This window comes from Sceloporus occidentalis, unplaced genomic scaffold, assembly GCF_023333645.1.
Source record: "Sceloporus occidentalis isolate IW3139 unplaced genomic scaffold, rSceOcc1.0.p SCAF_1, whole genome shotgun sequence".
NCBI classification, from domain to species: Eukaryota; Metazoa; Chordata; class Lepidosauria; order Squamata; family Phrynosomatidae; genus Sceloporus; species Sceloporus occidentalis.
Window position 1 is genome coordinate 177,936,465 of NW_028316981.1, and position 26,623 is coordinate 177,963,087.

Below are 26,623 nucleotides of genomic sequence, written 5' to 3' on the forward strand. Positions count from 1 at the left end.
CCTGGCAATTCAGGTCAGGAAGTGAGGCTGGAGGAGTCCCTGGGATTCTCAGCGATGACGGAGCGGTGCGGACGGTGAGGAGGACTACCCCCTCCCTTGGCTTCCTGGGTTTTAGGGGTTTTGCGGGAGGATCAGAGTGGCGCAGGGGTTTGGGCGCTGGACTGGGACCCTGGAGACCCGGGTTCGAATCCCACCTCTGCCATGTGTAAACCCACTGGGTGACCTTGGGCCAGAAGTGACGCTCTCTCAGCCTCAGAGGATCGCAATGGCAAACCCCCTCTGGAGCAATCTGGCCAAGGAAACCCCATGGGAAGCTACTTGAAGGCACACAACAACAACAACAGTAACAGCAGCAACAAAGCATCTCCTAGTCATGGGGCCTGCTCTGGACAACTCTTGCCAAGGAAACCCCATGATGAGGATCTCCATAAGTCAGAAAGGCTTGAAGGCACACCACTACTACAACTACTACTACTCCTGAGTGGTAGTCCTGTTGTTTACAGTGGTTGTAACTTTCCCTGGTGTTTTAAATTGTACTATTCATTTAAATTGTAAGCCACTCCTATTTTTTTTGGTTGAAAAAAGTAGGGTGCAAATAAATATAATAATAATAATTGTTATCTTTTACGCCCAGCGTGCAGAGATAGACTGCTGCTGTACAGGGAGGTTTTGCTTGAGCATTGTGGCCTATAGCTGTTGTCGTATGCCTTCAAGTCGTTTCTGTCTTAGGGTTCTCTTTGCATGTTTCTTCAGAGAGGGCGTGCCATTGCCATCCAGTGTGACTTGCCCAAGGCCACCCAATGGGTTTACATGGCCAAGTAAGGATTTGAACTTTGGCCTGCAGAGAGAGTCATAGTCTAGTTTATGCCATGTTGGCCGCCTCCTACAGTTGTTAATAAATCTACTCAGGGTTGACAGGCTGCTGTAATCTTATTACTGTTGCTAACTGCCTTTGAGTTGACCCACTTCACAGCCGCCCTTTGGAGGAGACATCTCCAAGACCCCCTTTCCTCTGCTTCTCTGCTCAGGTCCCACAGGTCTATTCCGGTGGCCTCCCTGATTGAATCTGTCCGTCTGGCATGTGCTCTTGCTCGTTTTCTGCTGTCGTTGTTAGCTCCCTCAAGTCAACCTCGACTCATGGCGACCCTCTGGATGAGCATCTCTAAGACCCCCCTGTCCTCCACTGCTCTGCTCAGGTCCTGCAAATTCAGGCCTGTGATCTCTCATTGAGTCTATCCATCTGGTGTGCAATCTACTACTTTCTACCTTTCCTAGCATTGTCATCTTTTCTAGTGAGTCTTTCCTTCTCATGATGTGGCCAAAATATGACAGCCTCAGTTTCGTCATCTTGGCTTCCAGGGAGATTTCAAGGCTTGATCAGATCTAGGACCTTGGTTCGTCATCTTGGGCATCAGTCGTATCCTCATTGCACTTCTTCAGCACCACATCTCAAAATGAGTTTATTTTCTTTCCGTCAGCTTTCTTCAGTGTTCGGCTCTCACATCCATACATGGTGATGGGGAATATGATGGCTTGGACAATCCTTGCTTTAGTGTTCAGAGTTAGATCGTTGCACTTTAGGATCGCTTCTAGTTCTTTCATGGCTGCCCTTCTCAGTCCTAGTCTTATTCTTATTTCTTGGCTGTCATCTCCATTCTCTTCAGTGTTTGATCCAAGGTATGGCAATTCTTTAACTCAGTGGCCCCCAAACTACTCTTTAAGGGATTTTAGACTTCAGTTTCCAGAATCCCAGACTATTGGCCAACATGGCTGAGGCTTCTGGGAGCTGAAGTTCAAAATCTCTTAAAGGGCATAGTTTGGGGATCACTGCTTTAACCATTACAATTTCCTCATTGTCTCGGTGAATTTGTGTAGTAGATTCCCCACAGTCATCATTTTTGTTTTCGTTATGTTCAGGAGTAAGCCTGCTTTTGCACTGTTTTCTTTCACTTTCCTTAGTCATTGTTCCAAGTCTATGATCTTTTCCACTAGTAGTATTGTGTCATCCATGTATTTTAGATTGGTGATGTTCTTTTATACTATTATTGTTTTAGAAAGCTTGGTTCCCTCTTTGCCACATTCAAGGAGGTGTCTGACCAGATCTCCCCTGTGCCAAAGAGTTTCAGCACTTCATATGCTGGTGTGTACTGCTGGTTCATGTGTTCTGCACCCCTATCTTGACACCTTGGTCTAATCTGCACTACAAAAATAATGCAGTTTGACACTGCTTTAACTCTTATGGCTCAGTGCTTTGGAGTCCTGGGATTTCTAGTTTGTTTTAGCACCAGAGCTCTCTGACAGGCTAAATATCTCACAAACCTACAGAATTTCATAGCACTGAGCCATGGCAGTTAAAGATGTGTCAAACTGCATTAACTCTGCAGTGCAGATTAGACCTGAGTCTAGATGCAGATCTCATAGCTGCAGCACCTGATTTGGGGAGTGGGGGGGGGGTCAGTTTCTTCTTCATTTCTTGTATTTTCTTCTTCTTCCCCTGTATTTGTTTAGGTTCTACTTTTCTAAAGGACTCAATTTTTATGGGATTTTGGTTTGCCCTAATGCTTGTTGGATTCTTCCCTCTCCCCACTACCACCTTGCCATGAACAGGGACAGCTGTCTGAGGCCTGTTACAGACTGCCAAAATAAAGCTGCTTTGGGTCTCTTTGGAGGTATGCTGTTTAAATGATGCATGCACCCTAAGAATCCAGAAGCTGCACCAAAGCTGCACTCCAGTGCTAAGGAATGGAGTGTGGCTTTGGCGCGACCTCCGGACTCGTAGGACCTATTCATCTTTTAAACAGCATACCTCCAAAGAGACCCGAAGCAGCTTTATTTTGGCAGTCTGTAACAGGCCTTTGTGTTCTCCCATTTTATGGGAGATTATTGTTGGAAACATGGAGAGCTGGTTTTGGCACCTCTCTGTTTAAAGACTTTTCAGAGACATTTATGTACTGACCAATTGCTATCTGAAGAAATCCTTCCTCTGGTAAGTCTTGAATGTTTGTGCCAGTTGGTTCCAGTAAGACACTCCACGTCCTACTATTATAAAAGAGGAAAGTGTATAAAAGAGGAAGGTGCTCATTAGGATGCATCTACATATGGAAGAGAAAGACCTAGAAAGCTTTCAGGCCTCTAATCTTTTACAGCATCTGGTATACTGTGCTGTTTTCGGTCAGTTCCTCTGAGATTTGGGGTGCTTGCTAGTATTAATCTGCAGTGTGGAGATGCACTTGCAATACTTTGTCAATTTCTGGGATAGGCCGGTCTCTGTCTTAAATTCAGGGATGCTATGTATATATGAGCGTGTGTGTTCTGTGCCTTTAAATCCTTTCAGATTTATGGCAACCCTGTCACAAGGTTTTCTTGGCAAGTTTCTTCAGAATGGGTTTGTCCTTGCCTTCCTCTGAGGCTGAGAGAGTGCGACTTGCCCAAGGGCACCCAGTGGATTTTCATGGCCAAGCGGGGATTAGAACTCTGGTATCCAGAATCATAGTCCAGTGCTCAAAACACTACGCCATGCTGGCTCTTGTGTTTGTGTGTGCATATGTAGGTCCAAGTTGGTGTACAAATACAAAGAGGCTGTATCAAAGTATGTGAGGCTTTCTTTATAATGCACGTGTCTCCTTATAGGTACTTCCAGACGGAAGCCTGCTAGAGTTACCTCTCAAAATGTGTTGCACATATATTTAATGGGAGGATTAAGAATGGCAAATATAGATGTCTCCCCCCCCCATGAAATTTGGTATTGGATGCAAGGTGATTGCATAAAAATCACATCTAGGAGTACCACTGTCTCTTAGGATGTTTGTATAAGTATTTGCATTAGACACAATTAGTGTTTGCTTTAGACACAGTACTGAAAAGTAGCTGGCATGACCATTCCCTGATATAGGACATGTATGGTTTCCAATTTCAGGCTGGATCAGTTGTACAAAACTTGAAAACACCCTCATAATCTTTTGTATGCTACAAATTTGCCTTTGGAGGCATCTGTTACAGGACTGCACAGAAAAAGTATTGAGTTCTTTCCTCAGTTTATGTTTTGTTCCAGCACAAGAGGCTTCAAACACTTGCTTCTCACTGACTCATGATGTGATGGATGGTATTGGGTTCCATACAATGGTCCAGCATAAAGTGGACTCTTCTTTTGCCACCCTACTTGGAGCTAGCTTAAATGATGGTGGTGGCCATATCCCTCGAGGCAAGCTAGTGGTGCTCCATTTCACCCAGTGGTTGCAGAATTTTTTGCTGAACCCATTAATCCAGACATTGTTGTTGCTGCTTGTTTTCAAGTTGTTCCCAAATTATGGTGACTCTTAAGGCAAACCTATCAAGTTTTGTTCATAGGGGGTTTGCCTTTCCTTTCTTTTGAGGCTGAGAGAGTGTGACTTGCCCAAGATCATCCCTAGCTGAGCAGAGATTGGAATCCTGGTCTCCAGAGTCACAACATGCTCAAACCACTACACCAGACTGGCTCTCACTGTAATTGTTGCATAACTATTTTAATAGTCTATTTTGATTGTGGCTCTCTATTTTAAAATTTTAATTCTGACGATTCCTTTAGTGCCTGTTCATCTGTTTACTCCCCTTTGGTTTAAAAATAATAATCTAGGTATATTTTAAAAATAATCTAGGTATGCTGTTGTTGTTGTGTGCCTTCATGTCATTTCTGACTTACACCAATCCTAAGGCAAACCTACCAGTTTGTTCAGAGGGGTTTCCCATTACCATCTCTGAAGCTGCGAGAGTGTGATTTGCCCAACATCACCCAGTGTCTTTCCATGGCTGAGCCAGGATTTGAACCCTGATTTCCAGAGTCATCCTCCAACGCTCAAACCATTAAGCCATGCTGGCTTTATCCTAGGTAGGGAAACCATTTTTTAAACCTTGCTTTGCCCATCCCTTGAGAAGGAGGACAGCCATATGAGCAACAGTGATAGTAGAACGGTTTATGCCTTAGGGCTGCATCTGATTCAGGACACTGCTTCTAACAGTTTCAGAGTGGCTATGAATAAGAAGCCCTGAATGAGGAGTAAGTAACATTCTAGTCTCATGCTGGGTGGATGTTCTCTTCTTTGAACATTTGAGTTCAAGGGGATACAACAGGTAAGGCTATGTCACTACAGCTCCCTATGCCAGGACTTGCTTGCCTGGTGCCCAGTTTATATTACAAGACTGATTATGGATATAGTTGGGCAGACCTGACTATATATAGGCCAAAAGGGAACTCCTGAAGCGTCTAGACCAGCTGGTCTGTCGGTCTCAGAGTCTGAGATGGCCAAAAGGCAATGCTGGAGACTCATCTTTCAGCTTTGCAAATAAGCTGAAGGACAGTGTGGTGTAGCGGTTAAAAGTGTTGAACTGTGGAATTTGGGATATCCAAGTTCCAGCCCTCACTGGGCCCCCAAAAATATCACCTTGGACCAATCATTCTCCTGTCAGCCTGGCCTACCTCACAGGATTGTAGTGAGGGTAATGTGGGGGGAGTTGGAGACCACTTGCATCCCACGTTTGAGTCCAGCAGAGAAAAAGACAAATACAGGGTTTGAGTCTCCTTTATCCGAAATGCTTGGGACCAGAAGTATTTGAGATTTCAGATATTTATGGATCTTTAGAATACCTGTATTTGCATATACATACATAAGGAAATATCTTGGAGGTGGGACTCATGTCTAAACAAGAAATTCATTTAACTTTCATATCCACCTTATACACGTAGCCTGAAGGTAATTTATTGATTTCATTAATTATTAATTTCATTAATTAATAATTTCATTAATAATTTGTGCATGAAACAAAGTTTGTGTACACTGAACCATCAGAAAGCAGAGGTGTCATTCTTTCAGCCATGCATGAAAAATGGATTTGGAATTCCAGGTAAGGGAGAAGCAACCTTATAACAGATATTAACGGCATAATGTTACATTTCCCCCCGGCTACCATAAAGAACTGCAGTGGCATATTGATGCTCTGGAAAGGGCTGTCACATCCTTGCTGTCCAAGGATCTCTTTCTGCTTGATCACCTGCAGGCTGTTTTATTGCCTCAAGCTTATCGCTGTTTATAACCCTGCCATTAATTATATAAGTGTGAAACAAAAATACACAGAGAGTTTTATTTACTGTGAAGGGAACCTTGCTTTCTTTTCGTGTTGCAACAGAAATTACAAGGTTATACATCAGCAAACTAAATGAAATTGTTTACTTGTTATGCTTTCCCCTTACCCCCCTCACACACTTCTGATGTAAGTGTTTTTTGAATGTAATTTATCTATTCATTTGTTGTGCTTATTATTAATAAGAACCAACATTGTGTCGTGGACTGAGTGTTGGGCTAGGACTCTGGGACACCAGGGTTCAAATCCCCACTCAGCTATGGAAACCCTCTGGGTGACCTTGGGCAAGTCACACTCTCTCAGCCTCAGAGGAAGGCAATGGCAAATCCTCTCTGAACAAAAAGGTCCCGTGATAAGTCCACCCATAGTTAGAAATAACTTGAAGGCACACAACAACCAAAACAAAGGGAGGCTTTAAAATACAGTATGCACTAAAGGAAGTGGTGTATGTATTTGTGAGTGAGTCCTTGGTGGCATTACTAGTATCAACTAGGAAGTGCCATATACAGCTCGCTCTTAATGCAAATGTACATGCACAACTGCCCTTTTCAGAGCTTGGGTTTCATGGTTAGTGCCATACATTTTGCTCCTTGAAGCAAATTTCCTCCTTTTGCTCCACCCAAAGTGTCTATTGCTCAGTTTATTTTTGGCTCCTGGAGCAGGAAATCCCCCAAGTGACCCAGCCTCTCCCAGGCAATAAACATGTAGTATTCATCATCATCGTTGTCATCATCATCATCAGCATCATTTTATTTACTTATAGCCTTCTTTTCTACCAATATAGGGACTCAAGGTGGCAAACAGCAAAATTAAAAATGTACAATTTAAAAATGCTACAAAAGCATTAAAAAGTATAAAGTTTGAAAAGCAATGAAACCATTTAATCAATTAAAAAAGTTAAAAGGGTTATGCATTAAAATAGTAAAATGTATTTAAAAACTGTATACAGACCTTATTCTGACTTTCATGGTATTTAAAAACCCAATCTTCATCAGTTTAAAAAACCTGATGGTGCAGAAATGTTTTTACTTGCTGTCAAAAGAAGAGCAGGGATGGGGCCATTCTGGGCTCTTTAGGGAGGGAGTTAGAGGGTGTGTAGACCGGCATTTTGTGCCAGCCTGGACCCAAACTAGGGTTCAGCAAGGGCTGAGCGTTTACACCCTTGAACCCCTTGTGCTGGCACCTGGGCACCATCTTGGCACGCGCCCAACCAGATGGCATGCACTATGATGATGGTGTTCGTGTACAGCGTCCAAACAGCGCTACACACAAGGGGCATCATAACGCTGTGCCACTGTGCTTATGGCACCCCTGTAGTGGCACAGATAGGAGTCGCGTTTGGGGGCTCCTTTTTGTACTGGATTGAGGGCGTGGCGTTCGGTTGCCGTGTCCCCAACACAGCGCTTTGAGGGGCAGCATAAAGCCACCCCTTAGGGGCTGTTTTTGCAGCCCCTTAGAGAGCCTGGGATCAGCCACCAAGAAGCCCCTTTCCCTAGTTCCCACGAAATGAGTGTTGAGAGGGTGATGGGAAGGGCATCTCCAGAAGATTTCAGCACTTTATGATCTCAGATCATAAAGGGAGATACGGTCCTTGAAATAGCCTGGGTCCAAGCCATATAGGGTTTTATACGTCAAAGCCAGAACTTTGTGAACATCCACCAGAACTGTATTAACTCTGGCATCTAAGTCAGAGCAAATCTGAGCAATTTCATCTGCAAAATGTTGTTGAGAGGCTGTTGATAAATTAAGTAATCAGCCAGTTTACTGCCTTGACTCTCCCTAAGGCTAGGGTCAACGGTGGGGGAAAGGGTTGATCCCAACTAACCCACTGTTTGCTAGTTTGATGTCTACTTTCTAGCTGGGTTAGTAGCTTTTCAGACAAAACAACCTAACCCTAAAACAAAACCCTCATAAAAACAGAATTAAAGAAAATGAACTGTTCATACCAATGGAATGGTTTCTCTCCCATCCTCTTACTTAAATAAGGGTGCAAACAACTTTGGTTCTTGTTTAGACTACTGTATATACTCATGTATAAGTCTAGAAATTTAGGTCAAAAATTAACCCCAAAAACCTGCATTGACTTATCCATGGGTCATTGTAGATACTTCATTTTTCAAAAGGGGAACCATCCCCTGATGAAAGGAAAGAGTATAATTTGTCCTGGAAGCACTGACCTCCCTCTATTTGTCATCCATCCAGCCTTTAAAATGAGTACAAAGTTATGTCTGCTGGAATTTTGTAAGTTCTTTGGCATTGTTTTCCTGTGCTTCATCATTTAGATCCTTTGTTGCATGCTTCTAAGTTTTACTCTCGACTTATCCATGGGTCATATAAAAATCCATAATTTTGGCCCCCAAACCTGCCCTCAAATTATACATGAGGTCGACTTATAGTCGAGTATATACAGTAGTTAAAAGAGGAGCCTTCAAAGTCTACCTTCTTCCAACCTGGCATTTTCCTGATTTATTTAAATACAGCTCCCATCATCCTCACTCTACATGATTTTATTATGGATGATGAGAGAGAAACACATCACATCCATCTGAAGGGCGGGGGGGGAGCACAGTGAGGAATGGTGCTTTAAGGTTTATGCTCTTGTTGCTGTGTGTGCACATGTGTAAATACGGATGAGTGTGTATGTGATTAGTAACCAGGGCATTTCCTGCTGTCTCCTCCGAGGCATCCCTGCCTAGGCATGTGATTGAGATTACAGCTGAGAGAGCAGGCACGTCTGACAGACTGACTCTTGCATTCTCTAAAGACTTTCCCAAAGAGCTGTGAGCTGACTGTGCCCTTTTTCCTGATTTATGTTTGCACCGTCTCCAAACTGAAGGATTAGCTTGTGTTTGCTGCTTATTTGTTCAGGCTGGAAGGTGGGCTTAGGTTGTTATGGTGCTTGAGAGCCGCTATGCTAAGTTCAGTCCCTAATTTGGCCCAGTGAGTAGGCAGCATATCACCTGCATCCTGTCGTTTCTTTTAAAACCTTGGACAGCTTTCCTTATGTTTGCCTCTTGCCTTTCCAGGTGTTGTTGGAGATGTAGAAATGGAGGCGGAAGAGCTTAGTGTACCTGCTGAGGGTGGGATGAATCTCCCTGAGCAGAAGGCTGAGATGGATGCTGCAGAAACGGGTGAGTGGCTTGAAGCACCAGAGTCTATACTTGTCATCCACACCCTGTTAATCTATGGAGTTGTGTTCGCTGACAGTGGGCCCTTTTTGCTCTGTGGTTGCCATCTGGATCAAGCCAGCAAGGCCCGTAATGGGATCGCAGCTTGTTTTTATTATGCTACCACCAGTAAACATGACACTGTACCACATGAGACAAGCAGAAAAAATGGGACTCCTGTTCCCGAGTATCTTTCAATCTAGTGTTAGGTGGAGCAACAGGAGAGGCAAAAGCAATAAGATGTATTAGCATCAGAGCATGGGAAAGTTAATTTGGTCATGTTGACTGGGAATTCTGGGAATTGTAGCCGAAAAGCCACTTTTCTGAACTTTCCTATGGCTCTTAATGCTGTTGCTTTTTTCTAATGTGGTAGTGTCCAGTGCAATAAAAATACAATAAATAAATAAGTGTTTAAGTGCAATAAGTTAAGTTAATTATTGCATTTTATATGAATTTAAAATGCAATAAAGAATCATTTGCCTTGTGCAATAAAAATGCAATAAATAATGAAGAGAAGGTGGGCTTTTGATGTGTAGCTTGGAAACAAAGCAAAAAAGGTCTGTGCCTTCTAGGAGTTAGCTCCAAGCACAAGTGGAAGGTAGGTCATCAGTGTTAAGATTGGGGGACTCTTTGAAAGTGCTTTGAGACTATCAGGGAGATACTCCCTTAGGTATATTGGCAGCTGATTATGAGTGCTGCAAGCTTAGTAGTTGATTTGCTCTTTAAGGGCTGTGGAAGAATGAAGGAGAAGATTAGGTTGGTCTTCCAAATTGTTTGATGTGTCCTGTGACTTCTAAATGTCCTTTTTATTCCCCCAGGGGCCGGTGAGCCCAATTCTGCCTTGGACAAGCAGAGAGAGCCTTCTGCTATCCCAAATAATGGTCCCTTGAGTGTGGCAGATGGCAAAGCAGATGTGCAGGAGGAACTGAGTGAAGCACGGGAAGAACTGAGTGACAAGGACCTATCTGATTCAGCCTCCACAGACAACACCTTGGAGGATTCCAGTGAATTTAGCCGGCCTATGGTGATGGGTGATGGACCACCAGGACAGGAGGCAGGGACCACTCAGCCTCGCCCAGTGACACACCGAGATGAGGATGTGATGGCTGACAGTTGGCGGGCGCACAGGAAACATGTCTTCGTTTTGAGCGAGGCTGGGAAACCCATTTATTCACGTTACGGCAATGAGGAAGCTCTCAGTTCCACCATGGGCGTGATGATGGCACTGGTGTCATTCATTCAGAGTGGCGATAACTCCATCCGCTCCATTTATTCTGGTATAGTAGATGGTTGGGTAGTGGGACGGTAGTTGAATTACTGACCCCATAAGTCAGGGCTGAGGGATATGTGCACGACCAGATTTGACTGACTGCAGCTTTCATCAGTCCTGCTAACCAGCATATTCAGTTTTGGGATGGTGGGAGTTGCAGTCCAGCAACAGCTGGAAAGCCACACATTCTCCATCCCTGCTTCATGCATTTGTTTGGAGTATCCCATGATTTAGCTACAGTTGGGAGATTAAATATTTTTTATTTTTATCCCTCCTTTCCCCCAAAAAGAGACCCAGGGTGGCTCACAACATAAAAACACATGAGAACATTTTTAAAAACATAAAATAGCCTAATGAAACAGTAAAAAGTTAAAAAATTTAAAACATACAAAGGTTAATAATAATCTAAACTACCCACTTCCTCCAATAAAACCAAGCCTGCATGATTTTAAAAATAAAAATGTTTTTGCTTGCCGGCAAAAGGCCAGCAGGGAGGGGGCCACCCTAGCTTCCCATGGAAGGGAGTTCCAGAGGATGGGAGCAACCACTGAGAAGGCCTCACCAGGTGAGCCTGAGATGGTGGTGGGACCGAGAGAAAGCCTTCTGAGGATCTTAGGGCTCAAGATGGTTCATATGGAGAGAGATGATCTTTCAAAAAGTCTGGATCTAAGTCATGTAGGGCTTTATAAGTCATGACCAGCACTTTGAATTGTGTTCGGAAACGAACCAGTAGCCAGTGAAGCTGTTTCAATACAGGAGTTATATACTGTCTATAACTGGCTAAATCATAGGCTTGTAAATTTGTTTAGGGATCCCCTATTTTATCATAATTCCAAGACTGGAATCAGTGTCAGTAAGATTGGCTTAGTCTTAAACAGTTTCCCTGTAGTTTATGTTGGCTGGTTTCTGAGTGTAAACCTGGGCCTCTCTTTTCAGTTGGACTGATCCTCCATACTACATCTGATCCCAGACTACTTCAGAGGCAATTAAATTTCCGTTGTTAGTTTACACTGTAAGTCATACAACTGATGTGATTGTTGCTCGTTTGAAGAAGTTTTGCTTTTAATTATGAGCTCCGGTCATGTGCCTATATGAAGTGTTGACTGAAAAATCCAGCTTCCTGAACATGTTAGGGGTGTTGTGTGAAAGAGGCAAAGAACAAGCTTCTAGCCTTTATGATTAAGACTTCTAGACCTGATGCCCTGGACATTCCAGTGACAGACCTCCATGCCTCACATTGCTTCTTCATCATGCCTTGTGACTCACGCATTGGGATGTTTTGCCTCTGCACAGCACATCTTCCGAACCTTCTAGACTAGATCTGAAGGCTTCTAGAACTGAAGTCAGTGAGCAGGAATGGAGGTAATGGGGTGGGAGGTGGACGGAGCTACCAACAAAAAGCTTTCAGATCTAGTCTAGAAGGTTCCAAAGATGTGCTGTGCAGATGCAGAACACCCCAGTTTGTGTGTTTGCAGATGACCACTGGAAGAACCTGAGTTATGGGTATGCAACCTGTTCTTCTTGACTTTGTAGAACAAATTCTGCAAAATAATGGAGATGAAGGAGCAGTGCTCATTTATTTACAGTTGGACCGCCTCAACCATGTACTTGACATGTGTGGATTGGAGCATCTGTGGATGGTTCCCCCCCCCCCAATTCTCCCAAATGGTGGTACATGCATGCAGCTGCACCACCACTATAACCAGCAGGACTTGAAGTCCTGTGGTTTTTGGCATCTACGGCAGGGTCCAGAATGGAACCCACATGGATTTGAAGGGCCGACTTTATTTAGGTAAAGCATTGTTGTGGGCTGAGTTGTTACAATCTTCTTTTGAGCGTATGCATGCAGAGTATGCACTGTTCTGATATCCTGTATCTGATTCATTATTTTTCTTGCTTTACTGTCTATACAGTAGATACGAAAATGACTATGAAATGCCCTATGTGCAACATTGTATGGTATTCTAATTTTACTCAGAGAAAAGCCTAAGAGGATTACTGCTTGAAGAACAACAGCCTGCTTTGACAGTGTACAGAAATAATAAGCACTTACTTGTTTGATTCCAGTCTTAAGTTTGATAGACTGAGCTCAGTGGTTATTCTTTTGTTTGTCTCTGTAGACTTAACTGTACCATTATGCTGGGCGAGGAAGGGACAGCCTTTTCTCCATACGGGAAAGGCTGGCACTCAAGAGTGAAGTGTGATTGTAGTTGTGAGATTTTGTTGTGCTGTTCCAAGTCTTATAAGACAGTAAGGTTTCTGTCAGGGTCAAAATGTGCCATCTTTGTGCTGAAGTTAAGAAGTCTTACAGTAGAAGAATAAACCAACGCTAAGTTCATCTGTTCCTGATTCAGTCACTCTGACTTTTAGTTCAATATTTCCATTGCTGGAAGCCAGGAAAGCCAGTGGATTGTAATGGTAGGGTGTTAGATCCAGGTTCAAATCTCCCCTGAGCCATGAAACTTACTAAATAAATTTGGACCATTTTCACTCTCTCATTAGCCTGACATACTGTAGTTCATAGGATAAAATGGAGAGGACAGGAGCCATGTGTGCTACCTTGAGCTCTCTGGAGGACTGGTGGGAAGTAACTCCTAATTAATAAACAATGGAAGAAGAGGGATCTGGACTATTTTCACCTGTTTTGTGGACCACACTCCTTGTACAGAGACTGAGATGGAATGTGAACAGAGTATGTAAGTGGCTGTCTTGTATTGAATAGCCCCAATGCATCTACACCAGGAGTGGGGAAGAGCCATATTTGTGATTCCCCAGGATCCCACAACTCACCCCCCCCCGCCCAATTTTTAAAATGGTATTGTCGCCAGTTGCCTCCAAGGGTGTTTTGGGCAATTTCCCCATGTTTTGGTCCATTTTAGGGTCAATAGATGTCTTTCTTCTAATAGCAAGTGACCCAGAAACTGACCTTCAGTCACATGCTATTGAAAAAAAAAAGGCTTCTCACCCTAAAGTTTTCTGGGGATGGCAAAACAGCATGGGAAGTATAGAATTGCTTGTTTTCAGGGGTGGAATACAGTGGAGGGTGATGTACCCCCCCCCCCCGGGTCCCTGTGGTGCATTCAGCTCCCTGACCTCTGACAGTTGACCACCCCGATTTCCTTGACCAGCATGGGCAATGTGCTTTCTCAGATCTACCTGCTATCTGCACTGTAGAAATAATGCAGTTTGACACTACTTTAACATGGCTTCATCCTCCAGAATCCTTGGACTTGTTGTATTGTGAGTCACCAACCCTCTTTGGCAGAGAAGGTTAAAGACCTTGTAAACTACAAATCCCAGGTTTCTGTTGGATAGAGCTACAGCACTTACAGTAGTGTGAAACTACATTATTTCTTTGGTGTAGATTTACCCTTAGAGATAGGTTGCCAGAATGATCACTGGAGGGGGATCCTGTACCTTTAATGATTGAACCGAAGAGGATATTTCAGCAGGTTGTACAGTGGACCCTTGTTATACGCTGGGGTTTGGTTCCAAGATCCCCCGTGGATAACAAATAAAACAACCTGCAGTAGAGTGTAAAAACCCAAAATCTAATGGTGTATGACCACCTAACTATCAGCTGCATATTATATGGTGGCTACACTGCACTTGGTTTATACATTTTGTGATCTTTTGCAGACTGTTTTTAACATGCTTTACATAATTCTATGGCAGGGGTAAGAATCTTAGGGGCCTCCAGTTATTGTTAGACTGCAAGTCCAGCATTCCTCCTACTGACTAGGGCTGCTGACAGTCCAACAGTATCTGGAGGGCTGCATGGTTCTCATTCCTATTTTACAGTAGTTATGTTGAGGGTAGAAAAAAGTTTAAGAACTCATGCAAAGAGCTTCTACAGTAATACTAACTTATTACATAAACGTGTGTGCATACTTTCAGATTGCCTGTCAATTTATGGGGACCCCATGAATTTCATAGGGTTTTCTTAGGCAAGAAATACTCAGAAGTGGTTTTGCCAGTTCCTTCCTTTGAAATATAGCCTATAGCACCTGGCTTTCCTTGGTGGTCTCCCATCCAAATACTAACCAGGGTTAGCCCTGTTTAGGTTCAAAGATCAAGTAGTATTTGGTACCTTTAGGGCATTTAGACCACAGTGTAATTATTGTTGTTGTGTGCCTCCAAGTCATTTTTGACGTGGTAACCCTAAGGCAACCCTATCATAGGGTTTTCTTGGCAAGTTTCTTCAGATGGGGTTTGCCATTACCATCCTCTGAGGTTGAGAGAGTGTGACCTGCCCAAGCTCACCTGGTGGGATCTTATGCTGAAGAAGGGAATTGAACCCTGATCTCCAGAGTTGTAGTCAAATGCTCAAACCACTACACCATACTGGCTTTCCAGTGATGATAATTACTTGTATGCAAATTGAATTGTATGGTGTTACTGAGTATTTCTCATCACAGTTGATCTTGCTTGGACATCAACCCCACTGAACTCTTTGTGCCAAGACCCATTTGCCACACCTTCTATAACTGGTCTTCTCCTCTCTATATTCCTTCACAGATGATCACAAGCTGGTTTTTGTGCAACAGGGCCCACTGGTGCTGGTGTCGGTATCACGCACCCTGCAGTCAGAGCAGCAGCTGCGCCAGGAGCTATTGTATGTCTACCATCAGATCATCAGCATGTTGACCCAGGCCAGCATCACCCGCATCTTTGAGCGAAAGAAGAACTATGATCTCCGACGCCTTCTAACAGGTTCAGAGAAGATCCTTGACCGCCTACTGAACCTAGTGGAGTCTGACCCTTGTTTTCTGCTCAGCGCAGTGCGCTGTTTGCCTCTCCCAGCCTCCCTGCGTGATTCACTGGGTACATTACTCCAGAAAGCCATCACACCCAATCTGGTCTTCTCCATTCTGGTGGCCCGGAGTCAGTTGGTTACTGCAGTGCAAGAGAAGACGGTTATTGAAGATTGCCGGCTTGAACCCACAGACTTGCACCTCCTGCTCAACCTCATTGGGGCGACCTCAGCCTTCCAAACTGGGGAGATCTGGACACCGATTTGCTTGCCCCGCTTCAACCCTGATTGTTACTTTTATGCTTACATTTCCTATTTGGATGCAGACTGTACTGTCTGCCTCATCCTCCTCTCCACGGACAAGGAGTCTTTCTATTCTGTCTCAGACTGCAAGAAACGCATTGAGGAAGGCATGAGGACTCAGAACTACCTGCAGGCGCTCTCTAGTGGCCTGAGAAGTCCCTCCTATAGTGTGGGGCTGGTGGGGGTGCCAGACCTCCGGCACTTTATGTACAAGCCTTTGGATATACCTGATAATTACCGACAGCTCCCACAGTTTACTAGGTAATTAAAGGGAGCTCTCCATTCAGCAAGTGGAGGGGGGTTTGTTGATGGTGGGTATACAATGGGATGGCTTCATCAATGCTTGGATACTGACCTCATTGGATTCCCTGGATGATTGTGAGAGTCTTAGTGTAGCATGTTGGCTTCTTGCTGTTTGAGCTAATACCCATGTACATTTTTTCATTTTTTAAGAAATTATGGACTAGTTCTAATTTTTCCCTGTTACGAAAGATTGCATGTGCTCATGGAAGGGGTGGTGACATTCTGAAAATCTAGTTTGAAGTCAGAGGAAATTACTAGAACAGTTGATTTTGAAGGTGTTTTTTTTTTTTTTTTAATAGATGGTGTTCTGGCATCAGGGAACAGAGCAGTTATTCTCTGTTGTCTCCCATGCTTTCCCCTCCTTCCTTTCAGATGCCACTACTGTTCCTGTCTTGTTTAGCTTGTCCTGCCTTGTATTGTTCTTGCCAAGAAAATGAATTTGAATTATTATAATTCCAAAGTCAGTAATAGACTATGGCCCGTTACAGACCGCCCAAAAGGGGCGGTCTTGGGCCGCTGCTGGTTGCAGCGTGGGGAAGCCGCTGCAGCCAAACCGCGCGACTCCCCCGCGCTGTAAAAAAGGAGCGTGAAAATTGCGCTACTTCCGGCCAAAGCGTGCACTCGTGACGTCTCTTCCAGGTTTAGACGTCCGGACGCTGCGCGTCCATTACGTCAAGATGGCCGCCCCCATCTGTATAGGGCGCCACCACCTTGCCGTACGGAATATGCGTGAGGGGCAAGGCGCGTTCGGAAGCGCCGCCCCTCGCATGTATTCCTGGTGCAACGACGGCGCCGCTTAGGCCCGTCTGTAAGGCGCCTATATTATGCATATTTTGCAAATGTATGCAAAATCATCAAATTATTAATAGTTTGCTGAACTTTAATTTGGATGTAGAATTTCACATTGGAAATCAATCAGATTTTTAAAAAAATATTAAATGATCCTGCATACAAACCCTATTCATTCTAACTAGTTTTATGTGTGGAAGAGTGAAGTCTTTCTATCATCTCTGAACTCTCTCTCCTCTTCTAGACTCTGGAAAATAAAAATTCAGAATCACATGGAGTGTCTTCATGCATAGAGGAGACTCTCTGTGCAAACTATCAATCTCCACATGAGGAGAATGACATTAGAGGCAGCATGACTCAAGCATTCCCTCCTGAACAAGTTAGAATCTGTGAATAGGGCTATACAGGTTGAGTCTCCCTTCTCCAAAATGCTTGGGACCAGATGTGTTTTGTATTTTGGATTCTTTCAGGTTTTGGAATACTTGCATATACTGTACATAATGAGAGATCTTGCAGATGGGACCCAAATCTAATCATGAAATTAATTTGATGTATACCTTGTACACATAGCCTGAAAGTAATGTTATAGATAATGTCTTTAATAATTTTGTACATGATGTTTGTGTACCCTGAACCATCAGAAAGCAAAGGTGTTAGTGTCTCCGCTACCCATGCTGACAATTTTAGAGTATGTCAGAGGCTCAATCTTAGTTTTGTGGGGAGTTGGACTTGGGAAATTAACATCATGTTGCTTTTTGCATGCAGAAATATATCTCATCCTCTCCCGAACCCCACCACTCATATCTTTTGCGTTAAGGTACACTCCTTAACCTCTGATTCAGACATACATAGATTTGGGTATAAACTTGTTTGTAAAATGTGTATCCTAGTGTAGCTTTGTGACAAACCTATATGTGTCACTAAGTGGTGGGTAGTATGGTGATATGTTGCAGCAGCCAATGGTGGAGAGATAAAGCAGAACAGCAGAGATAATCTCTCATACATATATAAATAACTTCATATTCTTAGAAGATTCATTCCATGACCTGTGACTGCAGCAGTCCTGTTTATGTGTGTGTCGTTCCCCCCTCCATCTTTTTACATTTGCTGAACTGAGGCACCTAGACTTGGCTCTTGAGAGAAGGCTCTATACATATGGCATGCCCCCTTTCCCTTCCTCCCTCCTCATGATGACTCCTAGCCAGAGGCTGTGTGGAGAGCTAAGATGGCCTTATTCAATTACAGCTTTAAATAGTTCAAATCATGTGTGTCTCTTCCCTCTGCCTTCCTTTATCAACAAGGATCTCTGTGTGGAAGCAGGAGCTCTTCATGGGACTAGAGGAAGGAACTTGAGGGAGGGCATCATGAGATCTCAGCTAGTTGCCAGACTCTTGTGGTCTGGGCATGATCATCAAAAAGGGAAACTAGGTTGTGGGGTTACACCTTGAAAAGCTAAAGGAACTCTAATGGGTGAGAAGACCGTGTTCTGTCTTGGTGTGTCTGTGTGTGGATCAGGGAAGTGGCATTAGAAACAGCCTTGTCTCCATTTCAAAGAGTCTGAGCCACTTCGTTTTGGTTGATACTTGTCTTTCTGATCTTCTCCTTCAAAACGGAGAGGGATTCATGGCTCTCCATATAATGTTGGACTGCAACTCTCATCAGTACTAACCAGTATAGCCATTCATGAGGGATGGTGGGAATTGCAGAACCTTGAGTTTCACATCTCTGCCCTAAGACAGCCTAAGTTTTGAAAAGCCTACTTGTTGGATATTAGTGGGTGCATAAGTGAGACCTGTGCATATGCTGGATTGTGAGGCAGCCTGTGACAGGGGCTGCTAGGTAGCAGAGTGGATTTGAGTCATGTGAAAAAGCCCAGGACCTATATGTTTTGTGTTTCTAAGATGTTTTAGAGATATGCCCTGGAGTTAATATTTCTCCCTTTCCCAAGCTCTCAGCAGAGTAACTTTGGAACAGTGGTTGATGTGAACAAATCTTGACAGTGTTTTTAATATTATGTGTGACTTCTGCAGTCTGGTCTATAAACTAAAGCTGTATGGGTGAGCTCTATGCTTTCTGATTTTCTTGTGTGTCATTGTTTACTTGCTACAGCCCAGAACTAGAGGGGCCTTATTGCAGTGAAAATGAACGACACCGGCTCTTCGACCTCTATCACTACCTGCACAGTCGTATCCACAGTACCTCACGTCCTCTGCGTCTCATCTACCATGTGGCTGAAAAAGAGACTCTCTTGGCTTGGGTGAGGCCTGGCACTGTGGCTTCTTCAAACAAGCCACTTGCTTCCCCCTTCCCTCCTCGGCAGTATTGCATGTTGCAAAGAATATAGTCCTTGGTATCTGCTGGGGTTTGGTTCCAGGACCCTCCTTGGACGCCAGAATCCATGGGTGTTCAAGTCCCATTATATTCAGTGGCATAGTAGAATGGTGTCCCTTATATAAAATGGCAAAATCAAAGTTTGCTTTTTGGAATTTATATTTTTAAAAATATTTTCAAGCCATGGATGGTCAGATCCATGAATCCATGGATGAAAAACCTGTTCATATGGAAGGCTGCCTGTATTAATGGAATCTAACAGCAAGGGGAGAGAAAGATAGGGAGAGGGAGAAACTGAAATTGAAACTGAGGGTTTATGGTCACCCCTCTGTTTTCACGGACTTGAAGTCTTGATTATTCAAGGAGGGGCAAGCCACATTGGCTAAAATGGGGCACGTGCCTGTGTTGTGTGGTCATTCAAGCCAATGGGGAGTGAATATATGCAAGTTTCTGTTTTTGTGGGAGGTTCAGAACAAAACCCCTGCAAAAATGGAGGGGCGATTGTAGTCATCACAAAGGAAATCCTACATATAGGTTCATTCATACCAGCAATTCAGTTACAAGTGTTTGAAGACTGTACTTGCAAGGCAATGTATATACAGTGGGCCCTCCATGGTTAGGGACATGGGAGCCCTGTGAAAGTAGAAGAAACACAAATTTAAAAAAACATCTTTTTTTAGGTGAGAGGACATCTCTCTAGTAATCTCTAGGTCCTTCAGCGCATCTCTATGATCAACACTGACCATGGAATTGCATTGGAGAACCTACAAATGCCTATTGAAGTGTTCTTTCTAGGTCCTCCAGCTCAATGTCTGGTGGAAACTGACTATAAAGTTGCACTGACAGACCTAGGGAGAACATAGTAATCAAGTCTGAATAATCAAAGCCACAAAAAGTGAAAGTCGTAAATGTGGTGTGTGTGTGATTGTATGTGGTTTCCAAATGTACTTTTCCTGTGTGACAATTGTAGGGGGCAAATGCCTTGCAAAATAGAATTGGCTATTGGAAAAGAGCATTCATTCTTCCCCTGCTACTGTTCTTAATTATTTCTTACTCTCAGGACAGCTTAGAAACTTTGGCCTTTGGTTTAGAAACCTCAGGCCAGCTTAGAAACTTTGAAGTATGTTAGTGGTTGAACCAGGAAAAGCTGAAGCTAGACAATAGATAGGTAGTAGTGATTTTTAGATGACTTTTGCCTCAGATTTTGCTACCTTCACCCCAATTTGTTCTATTGGCTGAGGGATTTTTCATTTCTATCATTCTCTTTGGCACAAAATAAGATATCCCAGGTTCCCTAAATGTAGCAGTAAAGGAAGTAACAAGAGGAAAGAGCATTGAATATGGCAGGGGAAATTGTTTGACTTCCTAGTCAATCCATAATTAGTATCTTATTGTATTGGTCAGAGATAGGAAAGATATCACACTCCCTATATTGTTGGACTACAGTACCCATGATGTCTCTATGCTGTCAGGGTCTGATGGGGAGTGCAGTCCAACAACATTTGGAGTGGCTATGTGTCCCCTACCCTTGGTATATTTTGTTTGATGAAACTCAGTGGTCTGTAGAGAGCCCACTACTGACGGCATACTGAATGCGCTCTTTCTTTCTGTCCATCTAGGTCACCAGTAAATTTGAATTATATACTTGCTTCAGTCCCTTGGTGACCAAAGCTGGTGCCATCAATGTCTTGACTAAACTACTACGCTGGATAAAGAAGGAAGAAGACCGTCTCTTTATCCGTTACCCACCCAAGTACTCCACCACACCCAATCCGGGGAAAGGAGGCAAAGGGGCTCGAACTGATGGTGCTGAGAATGGCTTCTTTGGAGGTCTCTAGGTCTTCTTTCGTCTTGAGCGTCATCATGAACTGTGTCCTGTCTGCACCTCCTGACAGAGGGATTTCTCTGTGAGGAGGAAGAGCTGATTTTGCACTCCACAAGCTGAGCAGGCTCTGTGTGGGTGTGAGAAGAACTACAGTTTATTCAGGCCAAGCCTGTTCCTTTGGAGATGAAATCCCCAAAGCTTTGGGACTGCTATTTTAATTTTTTTTACTTCACCTATGGACTTTGGTGCCATGCTTTACGAGGAGGCCTCAGGCCTAATTGTGGGTCCTGTGGATGAGTGAAGCGGGATATGGCTCTTAGATCTGTGGAAATAGCCTATAAATGGAAGATTTGGGAGTTCACGTGAATTCTAGTTAAATATATGGTTTAGTCTGACATCTGTTCTAGACAGGGCTGCCAGCATGAAAACTGGAGAGGGCACCTGTACCTTTAATGCTTGCATAGAAGAGGGGATTTTGACCGGCCTTGCTTGTTACCAGGTTGCATGTCAAGCAACACCTGTTGAAAGTTTCCCTTTACACAACCATGAAATATACTGGAGCCCTCTCCAGTTTTTCAGTCCAGCAAATCCTGGAGCTCAACAGTTAATATTTTCTGTTGGTACGTGCTCATACCCCTGGGAGCCACATTGCTTTTTGCTGTTTCCTTTTCCTCATCAGTTCACTGAATGCTATTTCTTGCCCATGGAGAAGATTCAGGAGCTAGGACACACCTCTCTGGCTGTGCATCTCTAGTAGTATGTTTACAATGGAAGGAAAAGAGTAACAAATAGAAGAGCTCTCGTGAGATACAAAGATAATGTTGATACTGCCTGAAAATACTTGCCTTTTGATAAACTCCTTGTTTATCTGTATCTGTTTTTCTTCATGAATGGTTGTCCAAAGCCAATCTAGTAGGTACTACAGGTTTATCAGAAGCAGGTACTTCCATACAGTGTCTAATCTAAACCTGGGACAGGGAAAACTATGGGCTATATGTGGTGCCAGCACCATACTTTTGTGGTCTCAGAAGTCCCACCAGTCACTTTCAAAAAAAAAGTCAGTATGATTTTCACCTCAACATTGCATCAAAAGCATGCAAAAAGCCCTCCCCAGAACCTGTACTCCCTCAAATATTTCAGTTTCCCCGTTTTTCCTCCAAAATGGCAACAGGAAGTGATGACATTGCTTCCAGTCACCATTTTGGTGAAGAGATGGAGGGAATTGTTGTGTTTTAGAATGCTAGGGTGTGTGTGTCCTGCCTGGGGGGGGGGGGAGTCTAAGGATAGAAAATTGACCCCCCTCCTCAGGTGCCACCAGCCTAGAGAGATGAATGTTTACTATAAAGGTAGTTGACTTGGGTCACTTTAATGTCATCTTGAGAGAAGAAGAGGTCCAGGTCCAAAGAATCCTATATCCTGGCACTAACAGTATTTTTTAATTAAAATTCTTGATCTCCTTCCTCTGACGGACTTTGCTCCCTTTAGAATTGGGGAAGCTGCTTCAGCCCTTTCTCTGACACCATGAGAAACGACATGTATGTACGAAGGGTATTTTGCAATCCTTCTGGAATTTTGTTGCGATTTCTAAATATGATGGCTCAGTTTGTACTGTGTAATAATCATGATGACGTTTTGATGTCCTTTTTAATGTCTTAAGTTGGAACCTAACTGGCTTTGAAAGCTGTCCTCCATAACTTTCCTCCTGTCTTCCTTTCCCCACTCATGACTTTATTCCTCCCCTTCCTGTTTTAAAATATTTGTCTTTTGCTGTGTGACTTGACACACTGCTTCTGGGGACACTTCTGTCACTTTGCCTGTACTGAGGTGCCACCCTTCTTTTTCCACCCGCTCTGTATCCCTGTTTCTGTTTGTTTTTTGTAGAACTGGAGCTAGGGAACGACAAACAGACCCAGGGTGAATTTCCTGTAGGGCTTGGTACTGACAAATAACTCTACTCCTATTCCTCCTGTCAACTCCAGATTTTCTCTGGGTGTACCAACAGCTAGAACAGCTGTTTTTCTCAGAAGGAGACTTGAAAACCTAATTTGCAAATATGTGCCCTGTATAAACTGGCTGCTGCACCACTGGGTCTGTTCTGTGTCCCTGCCCTTCTTGTTTGGCTAAAAATATGTCAAATTTTTGCCCAGTGGGTAGCAAGAGGAAGCACCTGTTCTCTTTCTCCTGTGGGTAAACCTACCAACTTGTGATTTCTTATCATGGGATGGGTGTGTGTGTGTGTGTGTGTGTGTGTGTGTGTGTGTGTGTTGCTGTTGTGGGGGAAGGCTGGATTTAACCTGAGAAGCTTGCGTAAGGGTGCTGATGACTGTTGCCAGTTATGATGTCAGCAGAGCACTGAACTGGATTCTGCCCTCATTGCTTGTGCTGCAGTGACTGAAGCAATTGTGCAATTTGCAGGGTATCTTTGTTGCTGTTGGGTCCCTCCTGGTGTGTGCTTGCTTGCTCAGCTTGCTTCTGGCTGGCATTTTTCCTCCTGCCCTGAAAAAAAAAAAGAACAGCAGTTATTCTATGCATCATGTGGCTGACTGACAATGAGGGTAGATATATCTGGCTGAATTGATATGCTGAGAACTGGAAGCATCTTATTAAATACAAACACAACCCATTTTAAAATCAGTTCTATCTTGGAATGTGTCTCGTCTCTTTTTCCATTTGCCAGTATGTTTAGCCAAAGATCTTCTGTTTAACCTGTCAGAACCAACTGTATTTCATTTGTTTGTTTCCAGGAATCCTTAGTGGCAGTCCTGCAGAAAAGGAGGGCTGTTGCCTTGATTACTTTAGTTTGCATATAAGGGGCAATTTTTTAAAGAATAGTTCTAAAAACACATGCCTTATCAGCTAGCACCATGAAATTGACATTCAACCTTTTGAACCAGACTTTTCTGCTTGCAACTTCAGTTTTATGAGTTCTTGTTTGCTGCTATTGTTGTGTGCTTTTATGTTGCTTCTAACGTATGGTGACCAAAGGAAGAAACTACCACCGGGTTTTCTGAGAAAGATTTGTTCAGAAGTGCCTTTGCCTCCCTCTGCGGCTGAGAGAGTGTGACTTACACAAGGTCACCTAATGGGTTTCCATGGCTGAGCGAGGACTCAAACTGGTGTTCCTGAGTCCTAGTCCAACTCTCAAACTACTACACCACGCTGCTTTATTAGTACTTATACTGATTAAAAACATCTCCTACCCATTTAATTGGTAGCGCTTGTTGAAGTTATGAAATGTTGATGCCCTACGAAAACAATTAGCATCTTATTTTTTCATTTGTTTGTTTACTTATTGTTGACTTTTATCTTGGCGCAGGGCTGAAGTGACAATATTGATTTCATCAACAGATTTGGATCATCTGTTTTTTATGTCTTTGGTGCAGCTTTAATAGTTGTCCAAGTTGCATTCTTTTAAAATAGGAGTGGGAGTGTTGTGGCCTTTCAGGTGTTAGTGGACTACAAGTCCAGTTATCCCTAGCTCTCATAGTGATGAAGGATTGTGGATGCGGCATTACAAGAATATTTGGAGACCCACGGTTGTCCACCTCTTTTAATAGGGAGATAAAACATAACTAAGCCATTTTTTTCACTTAAAATTTTTGAATGAAAATGTTGTTGCTTTGTTGTTTTTGTGCCTTTATGTTGTTTCTGACTTTACATTGTTTCTGACTTAAGGTGAACCTGTTCCAGGATTTCTTGGCAAGATATTTTCAGAGGCAGTTTGTTATAGCCTTCCTCTCACCCAGTAGAGGTATGATCACCCAGTAGATTTCCATGATCAAGGAGGGATTCCCAAAGAAGAGAATTACGTCTGCACTGCAGACATAATTCAGTTTGGCACTGCTTTAACTGCCATGGCTCAGTGCTATAGAATCCTGGAATTTGGAGTTCATTGTGGCACCAGAGCTGACAGAGAAGGTTAAATGTCACACAAAACTATAAATCCCAGAATTTCATATCCATTGAGCCATGGTAGGTAAAGTGGTGTCAAACTGGATTATTTCTGTAATGTGGACCCAGCTTCTCACTGTCATTTGCAGAAGATCAGCAAAGATTTCTAGCACCCATTTTTTTACTAGTAGAAGCAACACATTGACTCCTTATCCTGTTCCAAATTGTGCATCTCAAAAGAAGAGGAGAAGTGGATTATTTATGTGGAAGGACTGAGGGCCGTACATTTCTGATAATAATTCCTGGATTCAGAATTCTTAAATTTAAGTGGATGTTTCTTTCACAGCAGGGTTTGACTGGTGGATCTTGATATTCTAGCACAAAAAGAAAGTAGATCCTGCAAATGTAAGATCTGCCCACCTCTGTCACAAAGTATTAGATCTCTTCCATGGAGTTGGGTTTCATAATGTTTGTGCTGTACATGTATTAGGCAACAAGATGTAGGAGTAGCAGCACATTTAAATTTGCTTGCTTATGGTGGTGCAAATGGACACAGTGGCTTCTTTATATGAAAAAAAACATGGCAAGGCAGGTGGTGACCAATGATAGGTTATTCTTGTTGTTATTATTATTATTAATTATATTTATATACAGTACCTCTTTCCCCCCAAAACTGGGACTCAACACAGCTTACAATTTAAAGCAACAATGCAGTTACATACAAAAATGAGCATTAAAAATTAAGCACTTTCCCTCCTTTCTGATAGAAGTCCTGCACAGAAGTCTATCCTAATCCTGTGGTTCTCAGGCTCTGTTTATCCAGATGTTGGGACCTCAGATCCCAGGATCCCTGACTATTTGCCCAATGGGCTGGGGCTTCTGAGAGCTGGAGTCCAAAACACCATAATGACCAATTTTTTAGAAGCACTGCAACATGTCTGAACATCCTTTTTGTATGCACATGATAATCTGCCATATTTGAGCACTGTATGTATATCTAGAGCTTTGTTTTCACTTGTCAAAATACTCTGGGGTGACCCCACAGTATTCTGGCCCCAAATTCTTCCCTGTCTGCTCTCTTTTGCTGTGGGTTTTTGGCTCTTGCCACATCGTCCCCATTTATTGCCTGGTGTTGCTGCTGAGGTTGGACTGGATTACCCAGCCATGTTATCAAAGCTGGGTACCTTATTCTGGCCTCGGAGCCAGGTGGATAAAGATGATTGATTTAAAAATAAATAAATTTAAAAATCAGATTAAAAAAATTTAAATAGGGCTTTTAAAATTGAAATCCGATATTTTAAATTAAATGCTTTCTGCAGGAAAAAAATTCTATTTAGGATGCATTATGGTCCAAAGGTTATTCATTAGGAAATTGAGATTAATTTTTAATTATGTTGCATGAAAATGGATATTCATGCAGTGTTTACATTTTTTGATAAATTAATTCAGTTATCTCATTCACAAGGTCATCCTCTTCCAGAGGTTTCTGTAATATTATTGGGTGGTTTTTTCTAGTTGTTTTATTTATTTCTACTTCTCTATTTCTAGAGAATATTACAATGGATGTTTGGTTTAACAGTTCTCAAAACCTATTAAACAGGAGATAGTTCACAATAATTTCATAATTATCTATCTGTGATGTATTTCTAATAGTAAAATGAAATCTATCTATACATACACATACATATATATAAATATAAAACTGTAAAACTAATCTAAAAAGTTGTTCTAAAAATGAAACCTTTATCGGGTTGTAAATATTAAGATTATACTAGCAAGAATTAATCTTCAGTAACTATGAGTTGTGTTAAATATATATTAAGCTTATAGCGAGGAACAGTGCCCTTTTGTGGGGGGATGATTGAATTGAGTCATTC

The 26,623-nt window shown here is 42.9% G+C and overlaps 1 protein-coding gene across 2 annotated transcripts; it reads left to right on the forward strand.

The window, feature by feature from the left end:
• Positions 1-23,489, forward strand: MON1B (MON1 vesicular trafficking associated B). Of its 2 annotated transcripts, none has more exons than XM_089483754.1 (6): positions 1-74; positions 9,141-9,245; positions 10,100-10,558; positions 15,070-15,868; positions 18,809-18,956; positions 20,650-23,489. In XM_089483754.1, exons 2-6 carry the CDS (start codon positions 9,161-9,163, stop codon positions 20,866-20,868), a joined length of 1,710 nt encoding a protein of 569 aa, XP_089339880.1. In that variant the 5' UTR covers positions 1-74; positions 9,141-9,160; the 3' UTR covers positions 20,869-23,489. The 2 variants fall into 2 exon arrangements, with proteins under 2 accessions (XP_089339880.1, XP_089339889.1); XM_089483763.1 differs by lacking the exon at positions 1-74 and adding an exon at positions 8,864-8,894.
• The last annotated feature ends 3,134 nt before the right edge of the window (positions 23,490-26,623 follow it).

Coding starts and splice junctions, on each gene's coding strand:
- MON1B (XM_089483754.1), top strand. CDS start 9,161: ATGGAGGCGGAAGAGCTTAGTGTACCTGCTGAGGGTGGGATGAATCTC. Junction 9,246..10,099: donor GATGGATGCTGCAGAAACGG/GTGAGTGGCTTG, acceptor TTATTCCCCCAG/GGGCCGGTGAGCCCAATTCT. Junction 10,559..15,069: donor CATCCGCTCCATTTATTCTG/GTATAGTAGATG, acceptor ATTCCTTCACAG/ATGATCACAAGCTGGTTTTT.